General features: G+C 38.7%; 1 protein-coding gene across 5 annotated transcripts in view; it reads right to left on the bottom strand.

Moving 5' to 3' along the window:
• NOVA1 (NOVA alternative splicing regulator 1) overlaps positions 1-23,999 on the bottom strand; it is a 151,715-nt gene that overhangs the window by 28,787 nt on the left and 98,929 nt on the right. For all 5 annotated transcript variants that reach the window (XM_082240468.1, XM_082240464.1, XM_082240466.1 and 2 more), the window contains exon 3: positions 15,365-15,531. In XM_082240468.1, the coding sequence (XP_082096594.1) occupies positions 15,365-15,531 (167 nt within the window). The remainder of the gene's footprint in view (positions 1-15,364; positions 15,532-23,999) is intronic.

Genomic DNA, 23,999 nt, shown 5'->3' with positions numbered 1-23,999 from the left:
GTCTTATAAAGTTGACTCCATGTATATTTAGTGATCCATATAACACAAGAAATACTGCCAAATGGTTGGATCCAGAACTTCATCCACAGGATGCTCCGCTAGAGACAGGGTGGGATTTTCACTTATTTCCCCCTCCGCAGCTCCTGATGCACCCTGAAATATTGTTCTGTAGGGTTGAAGACGTGGGGCCAGCAAAGGAGGTGGTGCTGGGGGTTGTAAAGAGAAAGGGAGAACTGGTGAAAATCACCTTGCTCTCTTCCTCCTGTGGGAAACGCCACTAGATCTTCATCCCTTATGTGAGTGGAACAGCAAGTCTGGATGCAACCCAAAGTTCATAAAGCAAAAGATTTCTACAGTATTGATTGTTTTTTCTTTAAAGCAAGTCATGCCATGAATAACATAACAATTATAAACATTGCAACTGAACTGCACCAATATACTTATCATTTATGTTATAAATACTAAACTAAGACAAATTGTCAATAAGGTAGCATTAGTTGATGTTTAAAACAAGTATTTATTCTGTGTTAATATTTTTCTTAAAACATACAGTATATGCACAGACTCCAATATGATTTGATCGCAATGCACAGGTTTTAAATTCTATTGAGGCAGCCAACCTCCAATTCAAGATTGAATGGTTGGGGTTTTCTCTTTGTGAAAAATATGATCAACAGAATTAGGACTATTCTAACGTATCTGAAACGGTGGCAACAATAATGTAAGGAAAAAAGAAATCTAAATATTTTACAGTAAGTAATTTATAAAATGTATCAATATATGTCTAAAGCTATCTCTAGGAATGGTTAATCCAAACAGTAAATGTTACAGTTCCTGAGATGGCCACCATGCGGAAATATTTTTTGGCGAGGACCTATGTAACAGCTGTAAAGTGTAAAGCAGCTCTGAGACATCAGTAATGTAATCATGCTTCTGCTTAAATTTCAGTTAATTAAAAACAAAACAAATACCTATGAATTTCCTTAGAAAAAAAGAATTAATGCAGCAACGCTTTCTAACTGGCTTGAATGGCTGTCTGAAACCAACCAAAGCATGCATGATAATGTTTCTGTCTAATTGTTAAATATTTTGTTTATAAGATGAGAAGACAGATAACAGAGGGCACATTAAATTGAAATCTACACCCCATCATGGAATGCTACCCATGAATTGGAATAATAGTTGGAGGCAATCCAATGGATCATCTTCCTGTTTAGAAGAACATACTATACTTAGGTCCTCTTCCTTTGAAAACCTGTAAAGGAAATTCAACAGCTTCTAAAAATAGCTTAGTTAATTTCTTAACTGCTATTATAGTCATGAATGCTTTGCTAATTTTCTCCCTTCGTATGGGTTTAAAACTATTCATTCTATAGACAGAACAACGAACTGATTCTGCATTGAAGGAGGAACAAACTGAGGAGTATTCAGCTAGTTGTTCCAGTATATAAATTAGGTAGTAGCCAGGGTTTTTGGTCAGCCAGAACTCACCGGAACTCAATTCTGACACCTCTCAGGTGGGTGCCATTGCCATTATAAGAGAACAAGGGAGGCATTCATGGTGAACACCTCTGGCACCTCTTTTTCTAGAAAAATAGCACAGGTAATAGCATATAGTGAGACCAGGGCTTGATACCTACATATTTTCCAGAAGCACTGCTGCTTGTGCCACATCTTACATTCATGTATTTGATTTCATTGCACACCAACTTACAATAGACCTTCCAGCTACTGTTTCTTGTGCTTTCATTATTAGAGGATATAATCTAGATAGAAAGCCTTAAGTTCAAACACTTCAAACCTCTTCTCTTTTCGCCTTGATACTTAATCAAACTAAGGAAATGGCAGAGATGGCTCTGTCATGAATGCTATTAATTACTCCACTTTCATGTAGGTACTTATAAAACGATTGTATTACACTAACTTCACAGGGACAGATATGCCAAGGAACCTATAATTCCTTTGGTCACTTTTTGATTTATCTTAAGTGTTAGATTTTTCTTATAGAAAATATCATTGTCACAACAATCTTGAGAAAAAAATCTGTATATAATAGTTCCTTTCTATAATAGGTAGTAATTTTAGCTATTCATGGCCGTAATTGTTGAAAGAGAGGAAAACAAGTGTTCTTGCAAGATTACTGTTCTCCAGGGAATGCAGTCTCCAGCAAGACGAAACAAGAGCTGCATTACCTATCAAAAGTCTTTATCCACAATTTATGAGAAGAGGTAGAAGAAGGCTATAGTCATGGATGCACAAAATTCAAACTCTAAACGCTAATGGTCAAAGATGTGCAATAAACATTCACGTGTACTTTAGATACCTTGTATCTAAAGTACGTGTATTTTAGATACCTTATTGTCACAAATACATACGGAAACTATGACAATGTCATGGAAACTATGACAATGTCAGAGTAACCCTATATAAAATGATTTCATTGATGGCTATGTTATATTAAAAAGCAAGAACATCAATTGAAAATATAAATGCTGCTTGTTGAAGAACTACACATAGTAGTATGAATAAAATTTCAGTTGGTGATACTTCTACTGGTGAAAGAGTTAGCAAATCAAAAGCTTGCACTGAACAGCAAGAATTAGCCTTAAAAAACACTAACCACATATATATTTAGCATGTCAACATTCTCAATACCGACTAGCTTGAGTAGGTTCCTTTTCTGCAGTTGCTGACATATTTTCACAAAATAATAAAGTAAGAACATTTAAAAAATCATTTGTAAATGTAGTCAGGAAAATTGCCATATATTCCCTCTATTTTTGTCTGTCATTAAAAATATGTACAACCTCTTTCATCATCAAAATGAAATGAAATCTTAATGATAGCAGAGCAGACACAACAACACTTGAGTAAAGCATATATCATGGATACATCAAGCTTGGATACATCAAGCAATACTTATCAAAATAATTGGGATAAATAATTAATACAAAACATCCAAGGTGTACTGAAGTGGATTTGGCAACATATTCCTCAACAATGCATACAAATTTAGAAGGAAGTTTTTATGAACTAATATTCCATTGCACCAGCACAGCTGAGAGGTTTATATATTGACACAGCGATTATTTGTTGGAGATGTGGATCATGGAATGCAGATATGCTTCACATTTTTTGGTCATGTTTTAAAAGAATGTTAGTTTAGAATACTATAATTAATGAAATTAAACTCAAAAGAGGTTATGAGCTACTGGCAAAACTATTAGTAATATCACATGTTAAGGAACTGGTGATTAACGGTTGCTCACACAGCAATTTTGGAAAGTTGTTTTTTTGCCTGCCATCTGTTCGCTATGAATTAGAACACCCAATATATCTTAACCCAATTTTGTGTGATGGATCTTGAGATTGAAGAGCCCAGTCTGGTCTATGCTTCAATACCATCAAATGCTGCTTTGAATCAAGTTGTCAGACCGAACCTCTCAAAACTGCACTGATTTGGACACCTCTGAAGGTATCGTAACTGTCATGCCAACACAGGAGAAATCCTCTTCAGAGGTGGATGTGTTATTCCCGAAAGCACACATTATAGAGGAGCATGCTGTGTCAACAAACAGTGAAACAGAGCAGAGGTATCCAGGGTCTTCGGGGATCACGACACCCCACTCTTCTCCATAAGACACAGACGGCACCTGCACAGAGCCCAGGGGAGTGGCAGTGCCTAAAGGTGTAGTCTCCTCATGAGCAGGTGAGATTCCTCAGACAATCCAAATGGGCTGCAGCTGGGTGCTGAATGGGGCTCTTAAGGGCTCATTGTTAAAATCCTTCAGTTCCTGATAAGAGTACTGGATCAATACCCTTGTATAAGTCTTCTGATATGCCTTAGCTAGCAAATGGGATCAAACCTAGGACTGCTTCCAGACCTGACCTCTTGTGTTGTCTGTATGCTTTGTCCTTGGACTGTGATTATATCTTTCTTTTTGGATTGCCCCTGTGAATGGACTTGGCACTACTGAATTTTGTATCAGCTGAAGCAGGAGAATCACCAAATTTTGCATGATGGTTCCTGAGATTGAGAACCATCTGTTTGGCAATAGCATCCAGCTATAGCCAACCAAGATCATGGCGTGAAACTTTAAAACTGACTGTTTTTAACCAAATTTGGCAGGATTGTATATTATTGTTTATCCAGCAACATTAGAATTTTTTTTTTAAAAAAATAAGGAACTAAAAATATATATTTTGCATTTATAAATCTCAGAATTTTGGTGTTTCTTAGAAATCCTGAGCAATGTGTGGTACTCTATAGTACAATAGAGGAAAATATTTATTCCTATGCTAGAAGACAGGATAGTAAGATTGTGGGAATTAGCTCGTAAGGTAAATTTGATTAATATTGTGAGGGAAGGTAGGCAACTTGACAATTAAAATAGAATAGGCTTATTGCATACTGGAATAATTAGATAAAATTATTCAGCCATATAGATCATTGGAAATAATTTAGAAGATGACAAGGATATGTTTATATATTTTTGTAATACAATTTGTATATAATAGAGTTCTGCACTGGATGGAGTTAAATTAAGAAAAGACCCAGATTTACAAATCAGGGAATCTGTGCACAGCCCTAATACAGCTCAAAGACTAGCAGGTGGGGCTGGCCCGGGAGGGGGAATTATCTGTGGCAGCCCCTAAATTATGAAAGACATGCATCTTTGCACTGGCTTTTGATGCTTGAGGTGAATAAAGTGACTCACCCTATTTCTGTGATTGTAAGTTGTTTTAAATATTGTGTTTCAATGTTGTAACCCACCCTGGGATCTTAAGGAGAAGGGCAGGTTATTGTTAATACTAGTAATACTAATACTAATAAATTAATGACAATGTTTCAACAAACTATAGATTAAACCAGGCTTCCTCAACCTCGGCCCTCTGGATGTTTTGGGACTCCCATGATCCCTAGCTAGCAGGACCAGTGGTCAGGGATGATGGGAACTGTAGTCTCAAAGCATCTGGAGGGCCGAGGTTGAGGAAGCCTAGATTAAACAAACACTTCCCCTCTCACCTTTTGGTTAATCTGTAATTTGTTGAGACACTGTTCTTATACAAAAAGTGTAATATTTGTTCTATTTCATTTTTAAAAAATCTAAAAAAATACTGTGAATGTTAAATAACTGTTTATGATATAATGAAAATATCAGAGATGGTGGAAGAAGAAAACAGTGTAACTGCTCTTTAAAATGACATGAATCAATAAACCTGAAAACATATGTACACTCTTTCTGAAGGATAAATTCAAAGATAAAAATGATCTTTTTTAAAAAAATGATCAAATTGCATCCTCATACACAATCAGCTAATCTCAAGAAGTTCCTATACCCAAAGAATAGACTCAAAACTATGTGTGACTCAAAGAAAGCCAGCAGATTGAGATTAAAATAACATGAAAACATCATACTGTTGATGAAAGACCCTCTCTCTCATCTATATGTTGCATTTTATATCATATAATAATATAAGAGACTTCTTACCCATAATACATTTTAAATGAAAGAAAGCTGTTACTGCAATATACATTTATGACATTACAAAGTGTAAAATATGCATTGTGCAATAAATGCTTGTCTATCCCTACTTGGCAACAAATTTTTAACAGGTCTCTATTTTTGTTTTTTAATTTTCTGAATTGGTATACCACCCACCATCCGTAGATCTCAGGGCAGTTCACAACATAATTCAAGATAAAAACACTTATATGTAAGCTGAGACATAGGAAAACTGTTGCCAATACTTAATAAATTTAGGAAAGAAAAACATGTGTATATAACACACAGACACACACAACCTACCTAAAAAAACAAGACATTAGCAGTTCATCAAATCTTTGAACTGATGCCTGAAGAGTCTTCAACACACCCTAAAACAAACTAATGTCGACTGATGGGTTCAATTCACACTTACATTCCAAACCCTAGAAAACCTGATGATCACAAAGCTGTACAAATGTATTGATCCCATTAGAGAGCACTGAATCTGATTCCTTCCAAATATTTGGGGAAATGGATCTGCAAGGATGACTGCCAGCAAGAACTATATCTATACTTGGTAAAAAACATCCAAAAGATAGTATATTTCTAAGAAAATGAAGTAGATGCTGGATGTATTATGGAGACAGTCATAAAGATGTTGAGTGGCAGTATGTTGCCTTAAAAGAATTAAGTTTCAAGGGAAACAAGCTTGGCAGATCATCAAATCCCATAGCTTGGAGCCTGCTCTTCATTTAAATAGAGGGCTCATCTTGACAAATAAGCCCTGTTGCCATTAGCTCTTAGCTTTTGCTTGCTGGGCAGCTAGAAGCATACAAAATGGAAGGGTGGTGCCACACTAGGTGTTTTGTGTGGAATTGCCATGCTTTTCACGGAGCTTTCACATAAGGCCATCAACCAACCATGATGTATTGGTGATCGTATTATAGCACACATTTAGTATAATCTTTGTGGTGGGAGCCATTGTATTACTCAAGTTTTTAATCAATGTTTTGTTAGTGCTAAAATGCTTTTTCAGCTACATTAAAAAGAAACACCTTTCCAGTCATCACCATATTAGCAAGTTGGTTGAGAAAGTGCTTAGAAGGATTGTAAAAAGATCTCTTTTAAAAATGCATTCTAACAGTATAACACTCTTCAGCAAAGTAGCATGTAAATTTTTAAAAAGCTGTGAGCTTCTGTCTGGGAACCTGCATATTTGTGCTAAGCCAATATTTTGGTTTAGTGGTACACGTAAACTGAGCCAGTGTTTCATGCTCTGAACTGAAGAGAGGCTGCTTCTCATTTGACAGATCATGTTGGCTGGAGTGAAAGAAACCTGTTAATGACCAAAATATGTTCTTGTGACATCTAATCATCATTGCTTTGTAAGAAGATCTTACTTAGAACAAAGCTATCATTCATGTGTGGGAGTGTAAGGTAAAGGTAAAGGTACCCCTGCCCGTACGGGCCAGTCATGACCGACTCTAGGGTTGTGCGCCCATCTCACTTAAGAGGCCGGGGGCCAGCGCTGTCCGGAGACACTTCCGGGTCACGTGGCCAGCGCGACAAAGCTGCATCTGGCGAGCCAGCGCAGCACACGGAAACGCCGTTTACCTTCCTGCCAGTAAGCGGTCCCTATTTATCTACTTGCACCCGGGGGGGGTGCTTTCAAACTGCTAGGTTGGCAGGCGCTGGGACCGAGCAACAGGAGCGCACCCCGCCGCGGGGATTCAAACCACCGACCTTTCGATCGGCAAGTCCTAGGCGCTGAGGCTTTTACCTACAGCGGGAGTGTATGTAGTCACTAAAAAAAGATTTATTTTCTTCAAATTCATAAATGAGTGCTTGCTGCTTAAATTTTTTTCTTTTTGTTATATGAATGGAAATTCTGTTTTATCTGTATGATGTGCTGTACTTCATAAATATCATAGTTTTAGGCATATTAAAGAAAGCTGGAAGCAATTCAGTAAGTTTGAATTACTATATACAGAGAAAAAAACTTTTAAAAAATTAGTCTTTTGCATTAGGCAAATGGTTGCATTTAAAAATTATTAGACTTCTCGTAATGAGATGTACAAAGTGATTAGAAATCATAAGATTAATTCACTTTAAAGAATTTCCATTTATTAACACTGAAGTATTCATACTATCAGTGCAGCTTTCCAGTAATTATTAGCTGCCTTCAAGCAAGGCTACAGTAAAGAACTTATCAGCATTTTCTATGATCTCATTTTTGAAGCTACAAAAACTTGGTAGCAGAATATTCTTTGCTAAATATTCTCACTGAACTATTTTCCCCCCTTTTGTTGTTCTCCAGACTTTAGTTCTTGCTGCAAAAGAAAAGGGTTTGTATATTCAGAAAGGTTTTTCTCTGAAGGTGACTCTGAAACTACAACCAATCCAGAATGTGACAGCTAAATTGGTGACTGGGAGTGGCCTCTGGGACCATATAACACTGGTCATAAAGGATCTACACTGGCTCCTACTATGTTTGTGAACACAAGTGTAGGCGCTGACCTTTAAAGAGCTAAATGATCTCGGCCCAGTATACCCGAAGGAGTGTCTCCACCTCCATTGTTTGGCCCGGACACCGAGGTCCTTCTCCGAGTGTCTTCTGGCGGTTCCCTCACTGTGAGAAGCGAAGTTACAGGGAACCAGGCAGAGGGCCTTCTTGACAGTGATGCCCACCCTGTGGAATGCCCTCCCATCAGATGTCAAGGAGATAAATAACTATGCAACTTTTAAATGACATCTGTAGGCAGCCCTGCATAGGAAAGATTTTAATGTTTGATGGTTTTATTATGCTTTTATATTTGTTGGAAACTGCCAAGAGTGGCTGGGGCAACCCAGTCAGATGGGCAGGGTACAAATAATAAATTTATTGTTGTTGTTATTATTTTCCCACCTACAATATAATATTGATAGTAAAACACGGTATTTTAAAATTAGGAACCAGATACTATTTCAAAAACCACTTGAGTATGTAAGCCAGGGGTCACTAACCTCTGCCTCTTCAGATGATGTTAGACTCAAACTCAGCCAGCATGGCCAGTGGTCAGGGATGGCAGGAGTTGCCATACGGGTTAGTCATCCCTTACTTAAGAGCTGGAAACTTTATGTCACCCCCTCTTGTCTCACAGCTACAGGTACACTGTACCTTACTTTCAACAAGAGAATTTGTGATAACTGATCAGTGGCTGTAGTTTACTGAGCTTTCTAACAGACCATCTTTCGGGGGTGATTTCAGATGGTGACTAACAATATGTCTGAATCTACCTCAAGTAAATCTCAAAATGGAAAACTAAAAGAGCAGTAGTCAAATAATACATTATTCATGCCCTGGGGAACTAATGCATATTTGGTACATAATATTACAATAACATGTGGTAGTTTATGCTGGGCTACTGTAACTTCTTCCATGCCTTATGATAACTTTCTATAATGCACATAGCTGTTAAAATATATTGTAATTAACAAAAATTACAGGGCACTTTTTATCACCTCACAAAACAGCCATTTTAGCTAGCATAAGTTACAGACAATCTATGAGCTGTAAACATCTTTACTGTCCTTTTTTGGTAGTGATGAATGTCTCTGTGAAGTTAGTTCACAATCCAGACTCATGAATTATTAAACTGGTTAAATTCTTAAACTGTGATAACTCCTCTCCAACTATCACTTTTCTATCACTTTTCCAACATACTATTCTAGGCAGTTGGAACAAAGCAGAGGACTTTGTCAGATTCAGGATTTAGTTCAGCTGAGACTGCTTTCATACTAGTTCTTGAAAGCTTGGAATGGGGTGGGCTAAGATTCATGCCCTGTGTCCTTCCAGGCCTGAAAAGTCATTTAGAGATTTTGACTGATGCCTGACATGGAACTTTCAGTAGGATTCTATCTCCCCAAAGCCTTGCATGCTCTGCCCCTATGCTTGCGATACTATTGAAAGAAATGAAAGCAACCACTGTTCCTTCCACAAGAAAACCTAGAGGCTAAATGAAATGGAATCGAGATATTTTGGATCTCCAGGCATGAATGTAATCACTACATTCCAGGCAGAGAATAGTACCATGATGCTTTTAGATAAATGGGCAATTTTCAGAAGTGTTTTAAATTCTTCTGCACTGGTTTTGAGATAGTGAATCTGAACTATTACATTTGCAAATGTGTATTTACTGCTTTTTCTCTACTCTGAAACTAATATATATAGTTAGTGTTGAATTTCTAAGGCTGCTTTCATATTTTAATCATTTGCACTACAGTAAAAACTGTTAAGGCAAAAAGGTCTGTCTTGAGATATTATACTCCCTATATCACCTCAGAAACAAGAGTCCCAATTTCTATCTTATAAATATCACGATTGTAAAACAAACCTGGAATGTTAAGTAAATTTGCTAATGGCTTTTGAACTATTGAAAATGATAAGCAGCTACAGGGGCGGGGGAGATAATGAAATGCTGCCTAACAGACATTAGGGCAATCCCCTCCTGAACCACACACAAACATGAAGTTACCTCTTACACAAGGTTGCTGCTATCTTATGTCAAGGAATTATGGCATGATGTCTTTCAAATATTCTTGTTATGCTATTCTTAATAATAGGAGAAGTGCAAGCACGCCTTCCTTGGGTGGCTGCGAAAAATCTGGAAAATTGAGAGCCCTGCAGAATCAGTCCAAATGTCTGTCTAATCTATCATCCTGTTTCCCACAGTGTCCAGATGCCCCTGAGAAGCCTGTAAGAAGGACATGAGGACAATGGTCTACTTCCATTACTGCTTCTCAGCAACTGATATTCAGAGGCATCCTTCCTCTAATCTGGAAATTGGCATATAACCATCACGACTGACAACCTTATCGTTCATGGATTTGTCAAATCTGCTTTTAAAAACACCTAAACTGGTGTTCATCACATCTTGTGATAGCGGCTTCCATAAGTTAAAAATGTGGTACGTGAAGAACGTTTTGTAGTTCCAACTTCGTAGGTTCTACTATTATGAAAGAGGAAGAAAAACATAAATTGACCCACTTTCTACACACCGTGAATAATTTTTCTAAATTTAAACACCTACAAATATTATAACTTTTGCAATCTATAGAACACACAGGCCAAATTCAGATTTCAAACTCTTAATTCCAATCAGTCTCTTTTGTGAAGAGAAATTGTTATAAAGAAGGGCAGCTGATATTGCATCCCTCCATAATTAACACAAATAACAGTTACAAATCTGATGATGATCTTGTGTAGCTATTTTTCTTCATAGTCTGAAATGTTAGAGATTATTGCACAAAATAAGGATACTAGCAGTCATTTATATTTAATTTTTTATTTTTAAAAGAACATTTATAAACCGTCAACTCATTAAAAAAAAGCCATGGTGGTGTACAATAAAATTATTAAAACATCAGGAAATGCAGAACAAATAACTAACACTGAATTAAATTAATTTTCTAAAAATGTTTGGCGAAACAAAAACATTTTCAGCCAGTGATGAAATATCAAAATTGTAGGTGCCGATCTGATTTCACTATGAACAAAGTTCCAAAGTATTGATGCCACTACATTAAAAGCTCATGTAAAATCTAAACAAATGTTAGATAACCGGGTGACAATTAGGAGGGCTTCTTCAGATGCTTGTAGTGATCTGGACTGTGTGTAAGGGACAAAGCAGTCCTTCAGTCTTTTAGGGCTTTAGATACTAACAGTAATACCTTGAACTCAGTTTTGTAATGTACTGGTAGTCACTGAAGAGCTTTCAGCACCAATGTAATATGCTGACGCAGAGCTGTTCTGACAAAACCAGGTTTCAGTATTCTACACTAGCCAGAATTTTGAATCCAACCTCAATGCTCCATGTAGAACACATTACAATAGTCTTGTCTAGAGGTTTACCATAGTGGCTATGCTGCCCCTGGCCAGGAAAAGCCATAGCTGGCCAACCAGCTGAAGAAACAAAAAAGCACTCTGATGGCAAACATGTCTCCAGGGACAGTGCTGAATCTAAGGGTACTTCCAAGCTATGCACCTGTTCCTTCATGGAGAGTAAAGACCTGTCAAGAATAGGCAACCTGCCAATTTCTTGAACTTGGAAACTGATTACCTATGGGGTCTTCCATTTTACCAGGATTCAACTTCAGTTTACCGGCCATTATCTAGCCCATCACTGACTCCAGATGATGGCTTATAACATGCATGGCCTTGCCAGATTCAGATGTTACAGAGAAGTACAGCTGGGTATCATCAGCATACTGGTGACACCTTACTCCAAAACACCTAATGACTGCTCCCAACAGCTTCAAATAGATATTTAAAAGCTACCCTGAGGGACACCACAGTGCAAACACTAGGGGACCAACAGACAGCCACTCAAAATCACTCTTTGTGAATGGTTCTGTAGGCAGGAACAGAATCACTGAAACATAGTGTCACCAATTCCCATCCCATAGAGCCACTCCAAGATACTATGGTTAATGATATCAAAGGTAAAAGCAACAGGGTGACATTACCTACCCCCGTCCCTCTTTGGATATACAGTAGGTCATCTAGCAGGACATTCAAGGATGATTCAGCCCTGAAACTAGATCTGAATCCAAATTGAAATAGGTCAAGATAATTGTTCCCAACCAAAGAATGAGTACTTTTGCCGGTATTACTCTCTTGATAACCCTACCCAAAAAAGGAGTATTGGCAAAATGGCCGATAACTGATCTAGGTGATCAGACCTAATGCAACTATTTAAAATTCAAACTTTATTAATAGAGGTAGAATTAACAGAATTAGTAGCATGTAACTAAAATGCAAGACCCAATAAGATGGTTTCAATTTTTTAATACAGATTTATAAATCATATTATTCAAATAATTTAGAGAAAGACAGCTGCTTAATATTAATTTGCCTAACATTTTAAAACAATATATTTAATTTGGAACTAGGATGATCATTTATATAAATAATAATCGTGCTCTTAACCTTCAGTAAGTACATGAGACCAAATGTACCTTGACAGTGCTGTGGAAATATTAATAAAACTTTGTTTTAATATTCTGTTACTCTATGCTTCAGGTATTCTTCACTTATCATGGATTATAAATTGCCATGTGATGTTTCAGGGACCTGCCTCTTAAATCTAATCCAGAGGGTGGGAAACCTATGTTTTTATTCTTAAAACTTTTGGGGTCAATAAGGGTACCTATAGGTGTTACCCTATCGAGTAATACCTACTGTTGTAAGCAGTTAGGAATCAAAGTGATTTCACTTAATACTGCTATTTAGATATTGGTCATGTTGCTACAATTCTTATGGAGCAATTCAAACTCCTCCCGGGCTGGTGGGGCTTTAAAGCACCAAGGCCATTACCACATGGACAGCCCTACCATGTATAGTGACTGGAGCTTAAGGTGGGGGGACAGACAGTGATCTGGTCCCAACAGATTCTGGGCCAGCTCAAACCCCTCCTTCAGCACATCCCCAAAGGCTAGCAGGGCTGGCTGAGGAACACCTCTGCCAAAAGCAACCCCAGTCTGTTGCAAGAAAGGTGTGGATTGCTCTGCATGACCCAGAACCTAGTCTTTCACTTTCTTGAGAGAAAAGAACATAAATATGATCTTGCGCCTATTTTCGTAACAGTTTCAATAGCATCCTTAATATCACCAAGAACAGGTTTAGGGGTCAGTAGTACAGGTATACAAGCTCTTTTTGCACAAACTGGATATTTAAAAAACTTTTTTTCTAGTTCGAACCTTCCTTTTGACCCAGAAAAACTACTTTTTCATCCTAGTTATTTGCAGAGTTGATGTTGAACAATACTTGCTGATTTTGCTTTTGGGTTATTTTGACCACAACTGAATCTGTGAATGTTTGCAAGCAACCTACACTCTCACCTCGGCAGGTGTCCCTTCAACCAGGCCTGTGGCTGATTAGCATTCTATGGCCTTTTTGTTTTATTATGTATTTATGTTCTCATTTTATATTTTTATGTTATGAACCACCCTGTGATCTTTGGATGAAGGGTGGTATACAAATTTAGGTGATCCTCTTTAGTCTGCAGGAAGGTATCAACAACACATTTTGCAAATGGTTGCCTTCAGGAGCCTTCAGGTTACCTTTTGGTGCAGGCCTTACTTCCCAATGCTTTTTAATGAATTAATAGTTTTTCAAAACATCTTGCTGTTATTTTATTTGTAGTTATTTCTTGATTTTGTAAATGGCCCTGTAAGTTGTCATGGTACCAAAATATTCTAAATAAATAAGTATCTGTGAGCTTGATTAGACTATTATTGTAGATCTTGTAGGTCTTGCATACTTTATATTGTGGACCAAGATCCTGAACACTCTTTGCAACTACAGTTTTAGTGAAAAGGGGATGTTCTCAGAAAATGTATAATTTTTCTCCTTGCATGTAGTGTGATGCTTAATACTATTCCACAGTCTTTCTCAGGGTACATTTGATCCCCAAACTGGATTGGTAATATACATTTTTTATCAACCAAGGGTTAAAGATTAAAATGATTATTATTTTTTGTGAAGCAGGCAGTTTATATATGAACCTTTTAACTTTATACATATCTGGAAGCTTTTGAAACAGAGAGATATAACAGTTTTCCCACACTCTCTTAAGTTCTTACCAGTTTCTGCTTTGACCTTTAAGCAAAGCACAAAAAACATTATTTGAGCAAAGCACAAAAAGAACAGAGAATATATTTTAAATATTTTCATTTATTCATTTAGAGGCATGCTAAAAGCAAAAACACTGACCAATTATGTCCCCTTTTAAAATATGAATCATAGCTTTAAATAGTTTTAGAGTATAAATTTTGATGTGTGCACCCACTGCTTAGTTCATTGACAAATGTCTGAACATTTTATATAAATATTGTGCTATCCAGTCATACATCTTAACTAATGTGCAAAGTAACATGGCTATTGCAAGAGTTCTGCTTTCATTAAACCACCACCTCTCTTGCTTTTAAAGCTGCACTTCCTTCCTGAATTTACATCACTTTTTGGCCCTGCTTAACCAATCAATAATGCATTCCATACATTACTATATGAGGAATCTCATGTAAAGTTGCACGGAAGCATCTGTGGACTGGAGTAATAATCCAATACCAAAATTAGAAGCTGAACAGAAACATATCTAGTTCTCTCCTGAAGCCACACATACAGAACTATCATTAGATTAACCCAGAACCAAATGAGATGATGGGCATTGAAGAAGCAATCAATCCTGGAAATGCAATGAGTCTATGAGGGTCTCTGTCAGTAGCCATTCAGACCTCAACATCTTATGCCTCCCTGCAGCATTCTGGCTACTCTTCAGGTATCCTGTGTCACCGAAGGGGAGCTTTGTCCCAGTTTTAAAACTACTAATTCACCACTGAAATGCAAACAAATTAGCAAACAAAATTTGCTTTGATCTAGCTAAACTTACTTCTTGGAAAGCTTACTTTAATTTGAGGGTGATATAGGAAGAAAGATAGGGTATTATCTTTTAAGAAATAAAATGGCCAAGAATATTGTCTAGCAAACTTCAAAGATAGCACAATTGTCCAAAATAAGATTGTGTAAGATTTGTTTTCACAGTGGTTGATCTGGTGGGAAATTCTTGAAATTAAAATATGACATTATCATCCAGACATGACAGTTCTAGAGACCATCCTGCTGATGATACCAAAGTCATGATGGGGAATAGCAGTCTTAAAACTGGGCATTTCCCATATGAAAAGGAAGACTCAGCAGTTAGCTAGAAGTGATAAAAAGCTTTTGACATAATTACATGATGTATTTCATATGAATGCCTTACTTGTTAATCTCTTAGGGCTTCTTTGAAAGAAATTTTATATAAAAGCAGTGTATTCCTTTCTCAACCAAAACTCACTTGTTTGATGCGGTCCGGATTGACGGTTGTCTGAGGCTGCAGAATGCTAACTGGTTCTGTCTTGGCCACATTTTGAGGCATTTCTCGAATCTTTTCAGCAATGAAGCCATGAACTGCATTTAATGCTTCCACTGTTCCCTGGATCAAACACACCCGCTCTGTCGTACCTTCAGAAACAAATAAAGCACATTTTTGTTGTTTTGTTTTTTTAAAAATATTAGCTCTGTTCATAAATTGATTAAACTGGAGCCATTTGGCTTCACTAACTTGTGTAGAGTAGCCAATTCATAAAATCGAAAGATAATACTATATAATATAATGGCTAGGAACCAGATAGTCCCATGCACACATACAAAGTGTGCCCTTGCACCAAGGGTCGGTAGTGGATAATTCTTCAGTTTGGAGACAGCCCCTCAAACCTCATGAGATGCTGCTCCAAAAAGCCCCTGACCTAATCTGGAGAGACTTTTTAGTGGGCATGGTGATGGCGTGTGGAACATTGTACATGGCATTTAAAGGTAAAGGTAAAGGTACCCCTGCCCAAACGGGCCAGTCTTGACAGACTCTGGGGTTTGTGCGCCCATCTCACATCTATTGGCCGGGGGCCAGCGCTGTCCGGAGACACTTCCGGGTCACGTGGCCAGCGTGACAAAGCTGCATCTGGCGAGCCAGCGCAGCACACGGAACGCCGTTTACCTTCCCGCTGGTAAGCGGTACCTATTTATCTACTTGCACCCGGGGGTGCTTTCGAACTGCTAGGTTGGCAGGCGCTGGGACCGAACGACGGGAGCGCACCCCGCCGCGGGGATTCGAACTGCCGACCTTTCGATCGGCAAGCCCTAGGCGCTGAGGCTTTAACCCACAGCGCCACCCGCGCCACATGGCATTTGGATCGCAGTAAATATTTTAAATGGATTTCTTCCTTATAATACACTGAATTTGTTAAATCTTTGTTCAGCCCTTGCTCCAAAAGAGTGGCATTTTAGCCCCATAACCCTCTTGTGGTGTGGGTTAGAGAGAAACTAGCCCATCCTCATAGCTAAGCAGGTAGCTGAGCTAAGGTTTCATACATTCAAACCTAATGCTTCAGAGAGTGATATACTAAATCAGTATTTACGCTGCTCAGTAACAGTCACACACGCAAAATGTGTGTATCTATTTTCACATATAGTCTCTCAACATTTTCTGATACAGCAGTTCCAGTAAGTTTTCGATTTGTAACCCCACCTCGCGCCTTGCTCCCTTTCAGAATTTTTGAGGAATACAAAGTAAAGTATTTCTATAGATGGATAAATCAAAAGTACGTCAAGGCCTTAGAGGGGACGCGGGTGGCGCTGTGGGCTAAAGCCTCAACGCCTAGGGCTTGCCGATCGAAAGGTCGGCAGTTCGAATCCCCGCGGCGGGGTGCGCTCCCGCTGCTCGGTCCCAGCGCCTGCCCACCTAGCAGTTCGAAAGCACCCCCGGGGGCAAGTAGATAAATAGGTACCGCTTACCAGCGGGAAGGTAAACGGCGTTCCGTGTGCGGCTCTGGCTCGCCAGAGCAGCGATGTCACGCTGGCCACGTGACCCGGAAGTGTCCCCGGACAGCGCTGGCCCCCGGCCAATAGATGTGAGATGGGCGCACAAACCCCACAATCTGTCAAGACTGGCCCGTTCGGGCAGGGGTACCTTTACCTTACCTTTACCTTACGTCAAGGCCTATAAAGCTTTTAGAGGACAAAGTAAATTACCTACAAGGTTTTATATGATCTGAAGCTCAACCATAATTTGAGACCATAAACTATGTTGACTTCCAAAGTTATATTTTTGGATTTTGAGGATACATGCAAAGCTTTTCCTTTTCTGTTTCAAACTTTTAGTTTACTACAAAACTGTACCTATCATGCTTCCCTTAGTGACTCAACTATCTATCTATGTAAGTGTCATCATACAACATCCACAAAGGAAACCCAAGTCACATATTTAATGTTTAAATATTTTCTGTGGTCATATTCCTCTTGCACATATATTACACACTTGCAAATAAAGGAAGTCACATACAAAAGGATGCATTTGTGAGCACTCTTCTATGGAAATGAATGGGCAAGCTATAGCAGATGGGAAGCTATGGGCATACAGTGGAGATTCCATGGCCAGAAGGAGATCCTTGGACCACAATGTCCATTTATACAAATACACATACATGTAGCCTTGCTCACGTTAAGTAACAACATGATCTACACTGGGGATGAGGGGACAAAACACATATTAGAGATGACAGCTTGACACCTACCTTTGATCAATGTACGTGGTTAATTTAAAATACATGATCACATACCTAAAGAATACATAGAATCATAGAACTGTAGAGTTGGAAGAGACCACAAAGATAATCTAGTCCAACCCCCTGCAGTGCAGGAAACTTTTGCCTATCATGGGGATCAAATCCACAACCCTGATATGAAGAGTCTCATGCTCTACCAACTGAGCTTTCCCAGCACTGCTGTAATGTATCCTGGTTCTTCAAATCTGCACTATTTATTATTTACAGGCTTATATACTGCACAATAAACCAAGTATCCGGGTGGTAAACATAATGCACCCCCAAAACAGGATAAAAATACTTAGCAAACATCTGAACAGTGATACACAAGAACTAATAGTTGAAGACTGTGTAAAACAAACGTTTTAGGCAGGCATCTGAAACAAAACATCACTAGAGCTTGCTTAATAGTAATATTAATTCTTATTTTTATCTTTAAGCCACCTTGACCCACCATGGGAAAAGGCAAGGTGGTAATAATAATAATAATAATAATAATAATAATAATAATAATAATAATAGGCAGGGTGTTCCACACATTAGGTGAAGATCCACTAAATGCCTTTTATCTTGGAGCAGTAAGCTAAACATCATGTGACACCCTTCTATGGCATAATATATGTTTGCTTGAAGTTTTGCCCCATTTTCAACTATTAACAAAGTACTACTTTAATATTAAAGAGACATTACCATTAGTACATAACCTAAAAAGACCAGAAGCACTGTTCAACATAAATTGGTAGCCAACCCTATGGCATTCCAAAATAAACATGACTGTATTTAATGGATTTCTAAATACATTGTTTATTAGTAGAGTGGACTGTGGAAAGGTAAATGGTTCAGAAACACTAAACACTAAACATGAAAACAAACATTTGAACAATTTAGGTATTGTCGTACGCAAGATATCCTGACTCTCCCCCTCAGACTCAGAACTTGAACCATTACCACGATGGAGGTTTTGAAAGTTTTATTGATGGAATCAGTACAGCGCCCCAACATGGCATTACTGCTTACAAAGTAAAGGTAAAGGTAAAGTGGGTGGCCGTGTGGTCTAAACCACTGAGCCTCTTGGGCCTCATGTCAGAAGGTTGGCGGTCGAATCCCCGCAACGGGGTGAGCTCGTGTGGCTCTGTCCCAGCTGCTGCCAACCTAGCAGTTTGAAAGCATGCCAGTGCAAGTAGATGAAGAGGTACCGCTGCGGCAGGAAGGTAAACGATGTTTCCGTGCACTCTGGCTTCTGTCACGGTGTCCCGTTGTGCCAGAAGCAGTTTAGTCATGCTGGCCACATGACCCAGAAAGCTGTCTGTACACAAACACTAGCTTCCTCTGCCTGAAAGTGAGATGAGTGCAGCAACCCCATAGTTGCCTTTGACTGGACTTAACCATCCAGGAGGTCCTTTCCCTTTCCCTTACTGCTTACAAGCTGCCTCCATGTCCTTGGGGACAGTGTCAGAGGAGCTGTCTCACTGTCAATTTTAATTCCAGACACCTCCTCTGAAGAGGGAGGCTCTTCAATGACGGGGAACCACAGGAGCTACAGTATGTTTAAATAACTCCTGCTGTGTGTGCTGTTTGTAATTTAAAGTCAGGCAGCTATTCTCTCTAGGTCTCTGGGCCCTTCTCCAGGATTGAGTTACTCCTGGGGTCCAAAGTTCCCAGGGTTAGCCCTCTCCAACTCATTCTCTACAGGCTACATGACACAAGAAAAAGTGGTTATTGATGTGATATTCTGTTAAAAAAGCAAATAATTTTAAGTCCCATATAACAGCACAGCACTCTTAGCACACTTGTAATGAACTGAAAGGAGGAGAAGGAAAAGAGATCAGATAGTTCTTCTATGGATCTTGGACTGCCAATTCTAAGCCTACTCCCGATCAAAAAGTATAAGGCACCTTCAGAATAGCAATAAGGCTATATACTCTCTTAACTAGTAGGCAGACTGTCAAATGCAATATTAAATTTCATTATATAGTGTGGCAAGTATCTAATTTGATATTTGATGCCACACCAACATTTGTGTGGCACTCATAATGAAAATTTAAGTGTTTTCTTTGTGTTGTGTTTAACACATTGCCTATGAAGGAATGAGGAATGAGGAATGGTTTTTTAAAAAATGTTTGTTCTCCTTTAACCCATATTAACTATGCAACTATATATATATATGTGATTATATACTTTTTTAACATTTTGAAAAGTATATCCACAACTGCCTCCTTCCTTGAGCAGTAAATTAAATTATAAAATATGTTCCTACTGTTTGTTGTGAGGCACGTTAATAAATAAAAGTGTGTGAATTTCTCTGTGCTAGTTCAAGAGAAAACAGTGCTGTTGCAAAAGATATTTGGCAGAAAGTCTGACTATTGAAATACAAATTAACTTGATACATGGATGCAATTTCCTTGCACTGTCTCTCTTTAGCTTTGCCCTTTCCAAGCTATCTTTTTTCCCCGTACATGGAACTCCTGTGGTTTCTGTGTTAAGTGATCTAGTTCTAAACAAGTGCACTAGGGAGTCTTTACAAAGAAGTATTAATTGTCTACTATATGATAGGAAGCAATGTGCATTGATCAATGTGCCTAATGCAAGTGTTCTCCTCTCTTGGTCAGCAGACAAAACATTTATACAAAACACAGATCAGTTTACACAGAAGATCTTAGAGCCTGACAGACAGCACTTAAAGGGATGAACACTATTGGAATAATGGAAAGGAAAGGAGTCAGAGCCAAACAGAAATTTCATTAAGCTTGGATCCAAGTGGGCAAGTATTCTGCATACTGTGTTGTTTAGAACTTGTAGATTAGTATACTTCATATTATGTCATACAACAAATTCTGAGCGCTAGAAGAAATTATTGGACGACAAAGATAAAACTGAAAAGTAAAGTAATGCTTTTGCGACAAGCAAGATAATTTTGAAATGTAAACCCAGACAAACAGACAAAACTGGCAGTGATGTTCAGGCAGTAACAATATTTACGAGTAGCAGATATACAGGTGCACCCTTCTTTTCCATATATATATATATATATATATATATTTGCTTTCGTAGATTTTCACGGGTACAGGAATGCAGGTTTTGGTGTCTTCGGGTGTCTTCCCGTGTAAGAGTCGGGGTGTCTGGGCGACGTTTCGACGAGGTCTCACTCGTCATCTTCAGGCTGGTGCTTTCGGCTTCTTGTTACTGGAACAGAGCAGAATCTGGTGTTTGCAGATTCCAAATTAATTTTGCAGATTCCAAATTGCTCTTTAACATGGAACATCACCACAAGAGAATAATCATGGAAGCCATCGAGATAGAGAAACACCCTCACAACATGAACAAGCGTGACGACACGTCCCGCCTGCCAGACATCTGGAAATTAGCCCTCCCCACAAAAACCGACACCAGAACCAGAGGCACACAGAACGCCGTCACCAATCAACCACACCAGACCCAAACCCAGACCCTCTCCACAGACATATTACAGACTCCATCCAGTAGCCAAACTATAGTGGCACCTCCGGATGCTGCACCCCCCTGCAATCCCTACACAGATCTGGCTGGCACAAGGCACAAAATCACAGCTCGCCCCTATACACGAAGCCAAGCCAGAGCACAACTAAATGCAGCACAGCCATCTTCTCAGAAAAACTCTTCACAAGCTCAAGAGGTCAAGACACGAAAGCTTTAGCAACTAATCTACACTTAATGACCCACCCAGTGGTATTCAGAATATCACTCATGAAATCACCCAAGATATCCCTCAAGTAATTAAGGAACAAAAGAAGAAAAGGCACACTAATCTAGGAACTTCCTCCCTGCCCAGAACGTTGGAGGCTATACACCACACCCCTCAACAGTATTTATAGGAACTCAAACACCAGATTCTGCTCTGTTCCAGTAACAAGAAGCCGAAAGCACCAGCCTGAAGATGACGAGTGAGACCTCGTCGAAACGTCGCCCAGACACCCCGACTCTTACACGGGAAGACACCCGAAGACACCAAAACCTGCATATATATATATATGCAGGTTTTGGTGTCTTCGGGTGTCTTCCCGTGTAAGAGTCGGGGTGTCTGTGCGACGTTTCGACGAGGTCTCACTCGTCATCTTCAGGCTGGTGCTTTAAGGAACAAAAGCACCAGCCTGAAGATGACGAGTGAGACCTCGTCGAAACGTCGCACAGACACCCCGACTCTTACACGGGAAGACACCCGAAGACACCAAAACCTGCATTCCTGTACCCGTGAAAATCTACGAAAGCATATATATATATATATATATATATATATATATATATATATATATATGCAGGTTTTGGTGTCTTCGGGTGTCTTCCCGTGTAAGAGTCGGGGTGTCTGTGCGACGTTTCGACGAGGTCTCACTCGTCATCTTCAGGCTGGTGCTTTCGGCTTCTTGTTACTTGTTACTTCTTGTTACCAGTAACAAGAAGCCGAAAGCACCAGCCTGAAGATGACGAGTGAGACCTCGTCGAAACGTCGCACAGACACCCCGACTCTTACACGGGAAGACACCCGAAGACACCAAAACCTGCATTCCTATACCCGTGAAAATCTACGAAAGCATATATATATATATATATATATATATATATATATATATAATGATAGACATGTGATGTAGACTTGTACTTGCTGATTCATGCTAATTGTCCTTCTCACAGAAGGCGGGGAGATAATTATGCAATCATGTTTTTCATATGAAAGAGTCTGTGCTCACATCACATCCTTTGTATGCTATTTGTATGGGTGAGAACATGGTGTGCACATGCTCCTCCAATATGTGAAGAGTATTACTGCCCAGGTAAACAGCTAAACTAGTCCTATGTCCATTGCAGAAATAACAGCACTCAGAACTCTATCCCAAATCGCTTCCATCTACCTAGAACTACTCAGTCTGTTGAACTCCCTCTCCATCTTCTAGCTTAAGTCATCATCCCTTTGTGTCATCGGTGTTTTGTAAATAAAGGTTAGTAAGACTACAGATTCAGAGGTGGTTACTAACTGTACATATCTACAGAGGTGTTTCCAACCATACAATAATATTTACAGCTGTACCTGAGGACACTCTAGGAAAGGCGTGATGAAACTAATTTACGAACTGTTTACAAAACTTCATTTTAAGAATGAGCATTACTACAGGCTATATTATCTGGCTAAGAGTGAAGGGAGACAACCTTATGCACACCATAATTCATACAGTAAGATGAGATGCACTATATCACCTTCAGTCTCCATCGTGTAGAACCTCAATCATGACGCTGAGGTATAGATTATTGTTCAATTATTCCAATACATATGGAGAACTTAGTATGAAAGATACAGACAGCCTGAGGCCAGACAAAAAATTCAAGGTACAGTGAGACCAAAATCCAAGGCAACACAGGCAAGCTCAACTCCGCTGTCATTCCAACTTTGCTGCTTTAAACTCTCTGGAGCTCACATATATAAAACAAAAATAAATAAAACTATTTAACATCTATATGAAGTTATTAGGTATGCTCATTAGGTTATTTGAAGCATGGTGTTATCAGTATGCTGACAGCCAGCACCTTCAGTGTTACATTTCCACACACTATTATTTACTGTCATGCTGTCTTAACTGTCCTCTGCTCATTGCTTTACTGTGAATGTATGCAGTCTGGTGTGATTTTATTGTATTGTTATTTTGCCATTGTAAACCACTAGGTATTTTTAAATTGAAAAGTGTCATATAAATCTTTAAGATAAACAAACAAACAACGTGGATTCAATCCTTGCTCCAAAAACAATAATTTTTGTCACCACTTTGCTCCTCCAGATTACTCTTTCCAGAGCTGCCTCTGGAGAATCTGCACATTTCCATAAGAAAGGACTATGCAGTTTGCTAAAATATTGTCTAAGGAAGCCCCCGCCCCTACATATACATGGGACACATCTTTTTTGAATATATTGAAGTCAAATATTTTCTGGTCGGTGGGCAGAGGTATATAGCACACAAAAAGAAAGGAGGTGAACTAATTGAATGTTTACTCCTGTGTATATCTTGAATCCTTAAAATAGATGGCACATTTTTCCAAACAAGTCTTACACTTAGAAAACACTAAGATAACACTTAGATAGCATTTAGATGACACGGTATAATAATTTACAGATGAGGTTGTACACAGAGAAAACTGTCAGCTATATGATCAACTTGTGTAACAAGAAGTACATCTATTAATCAAAGTTGGTCTTTTTTTGTCAGTTTAAAAGCTTTCAGGTCTCATTAGTGTCTCAAGTAAATTGCCAAGTTATTTACTGTTTTGATCTGTTAAAAAAATAGTACTCCAAGTAACAATTAATTTATATCA

Source organism: Podarcis vaucheri (assembly GCF_965113315.1).
Source record: "Podarcis vaucheri genome assembly, chromosome: 1".
Lineage (NCBI taxonomy): Eukaryota > Metazoa > Chordata > Lepidosauria > Squamata > Lacertidae > Podarcis > Podarcis vaucheri.
This window is presented reverse-complemented; position numbering and strand designations above follow the sequence as displayed.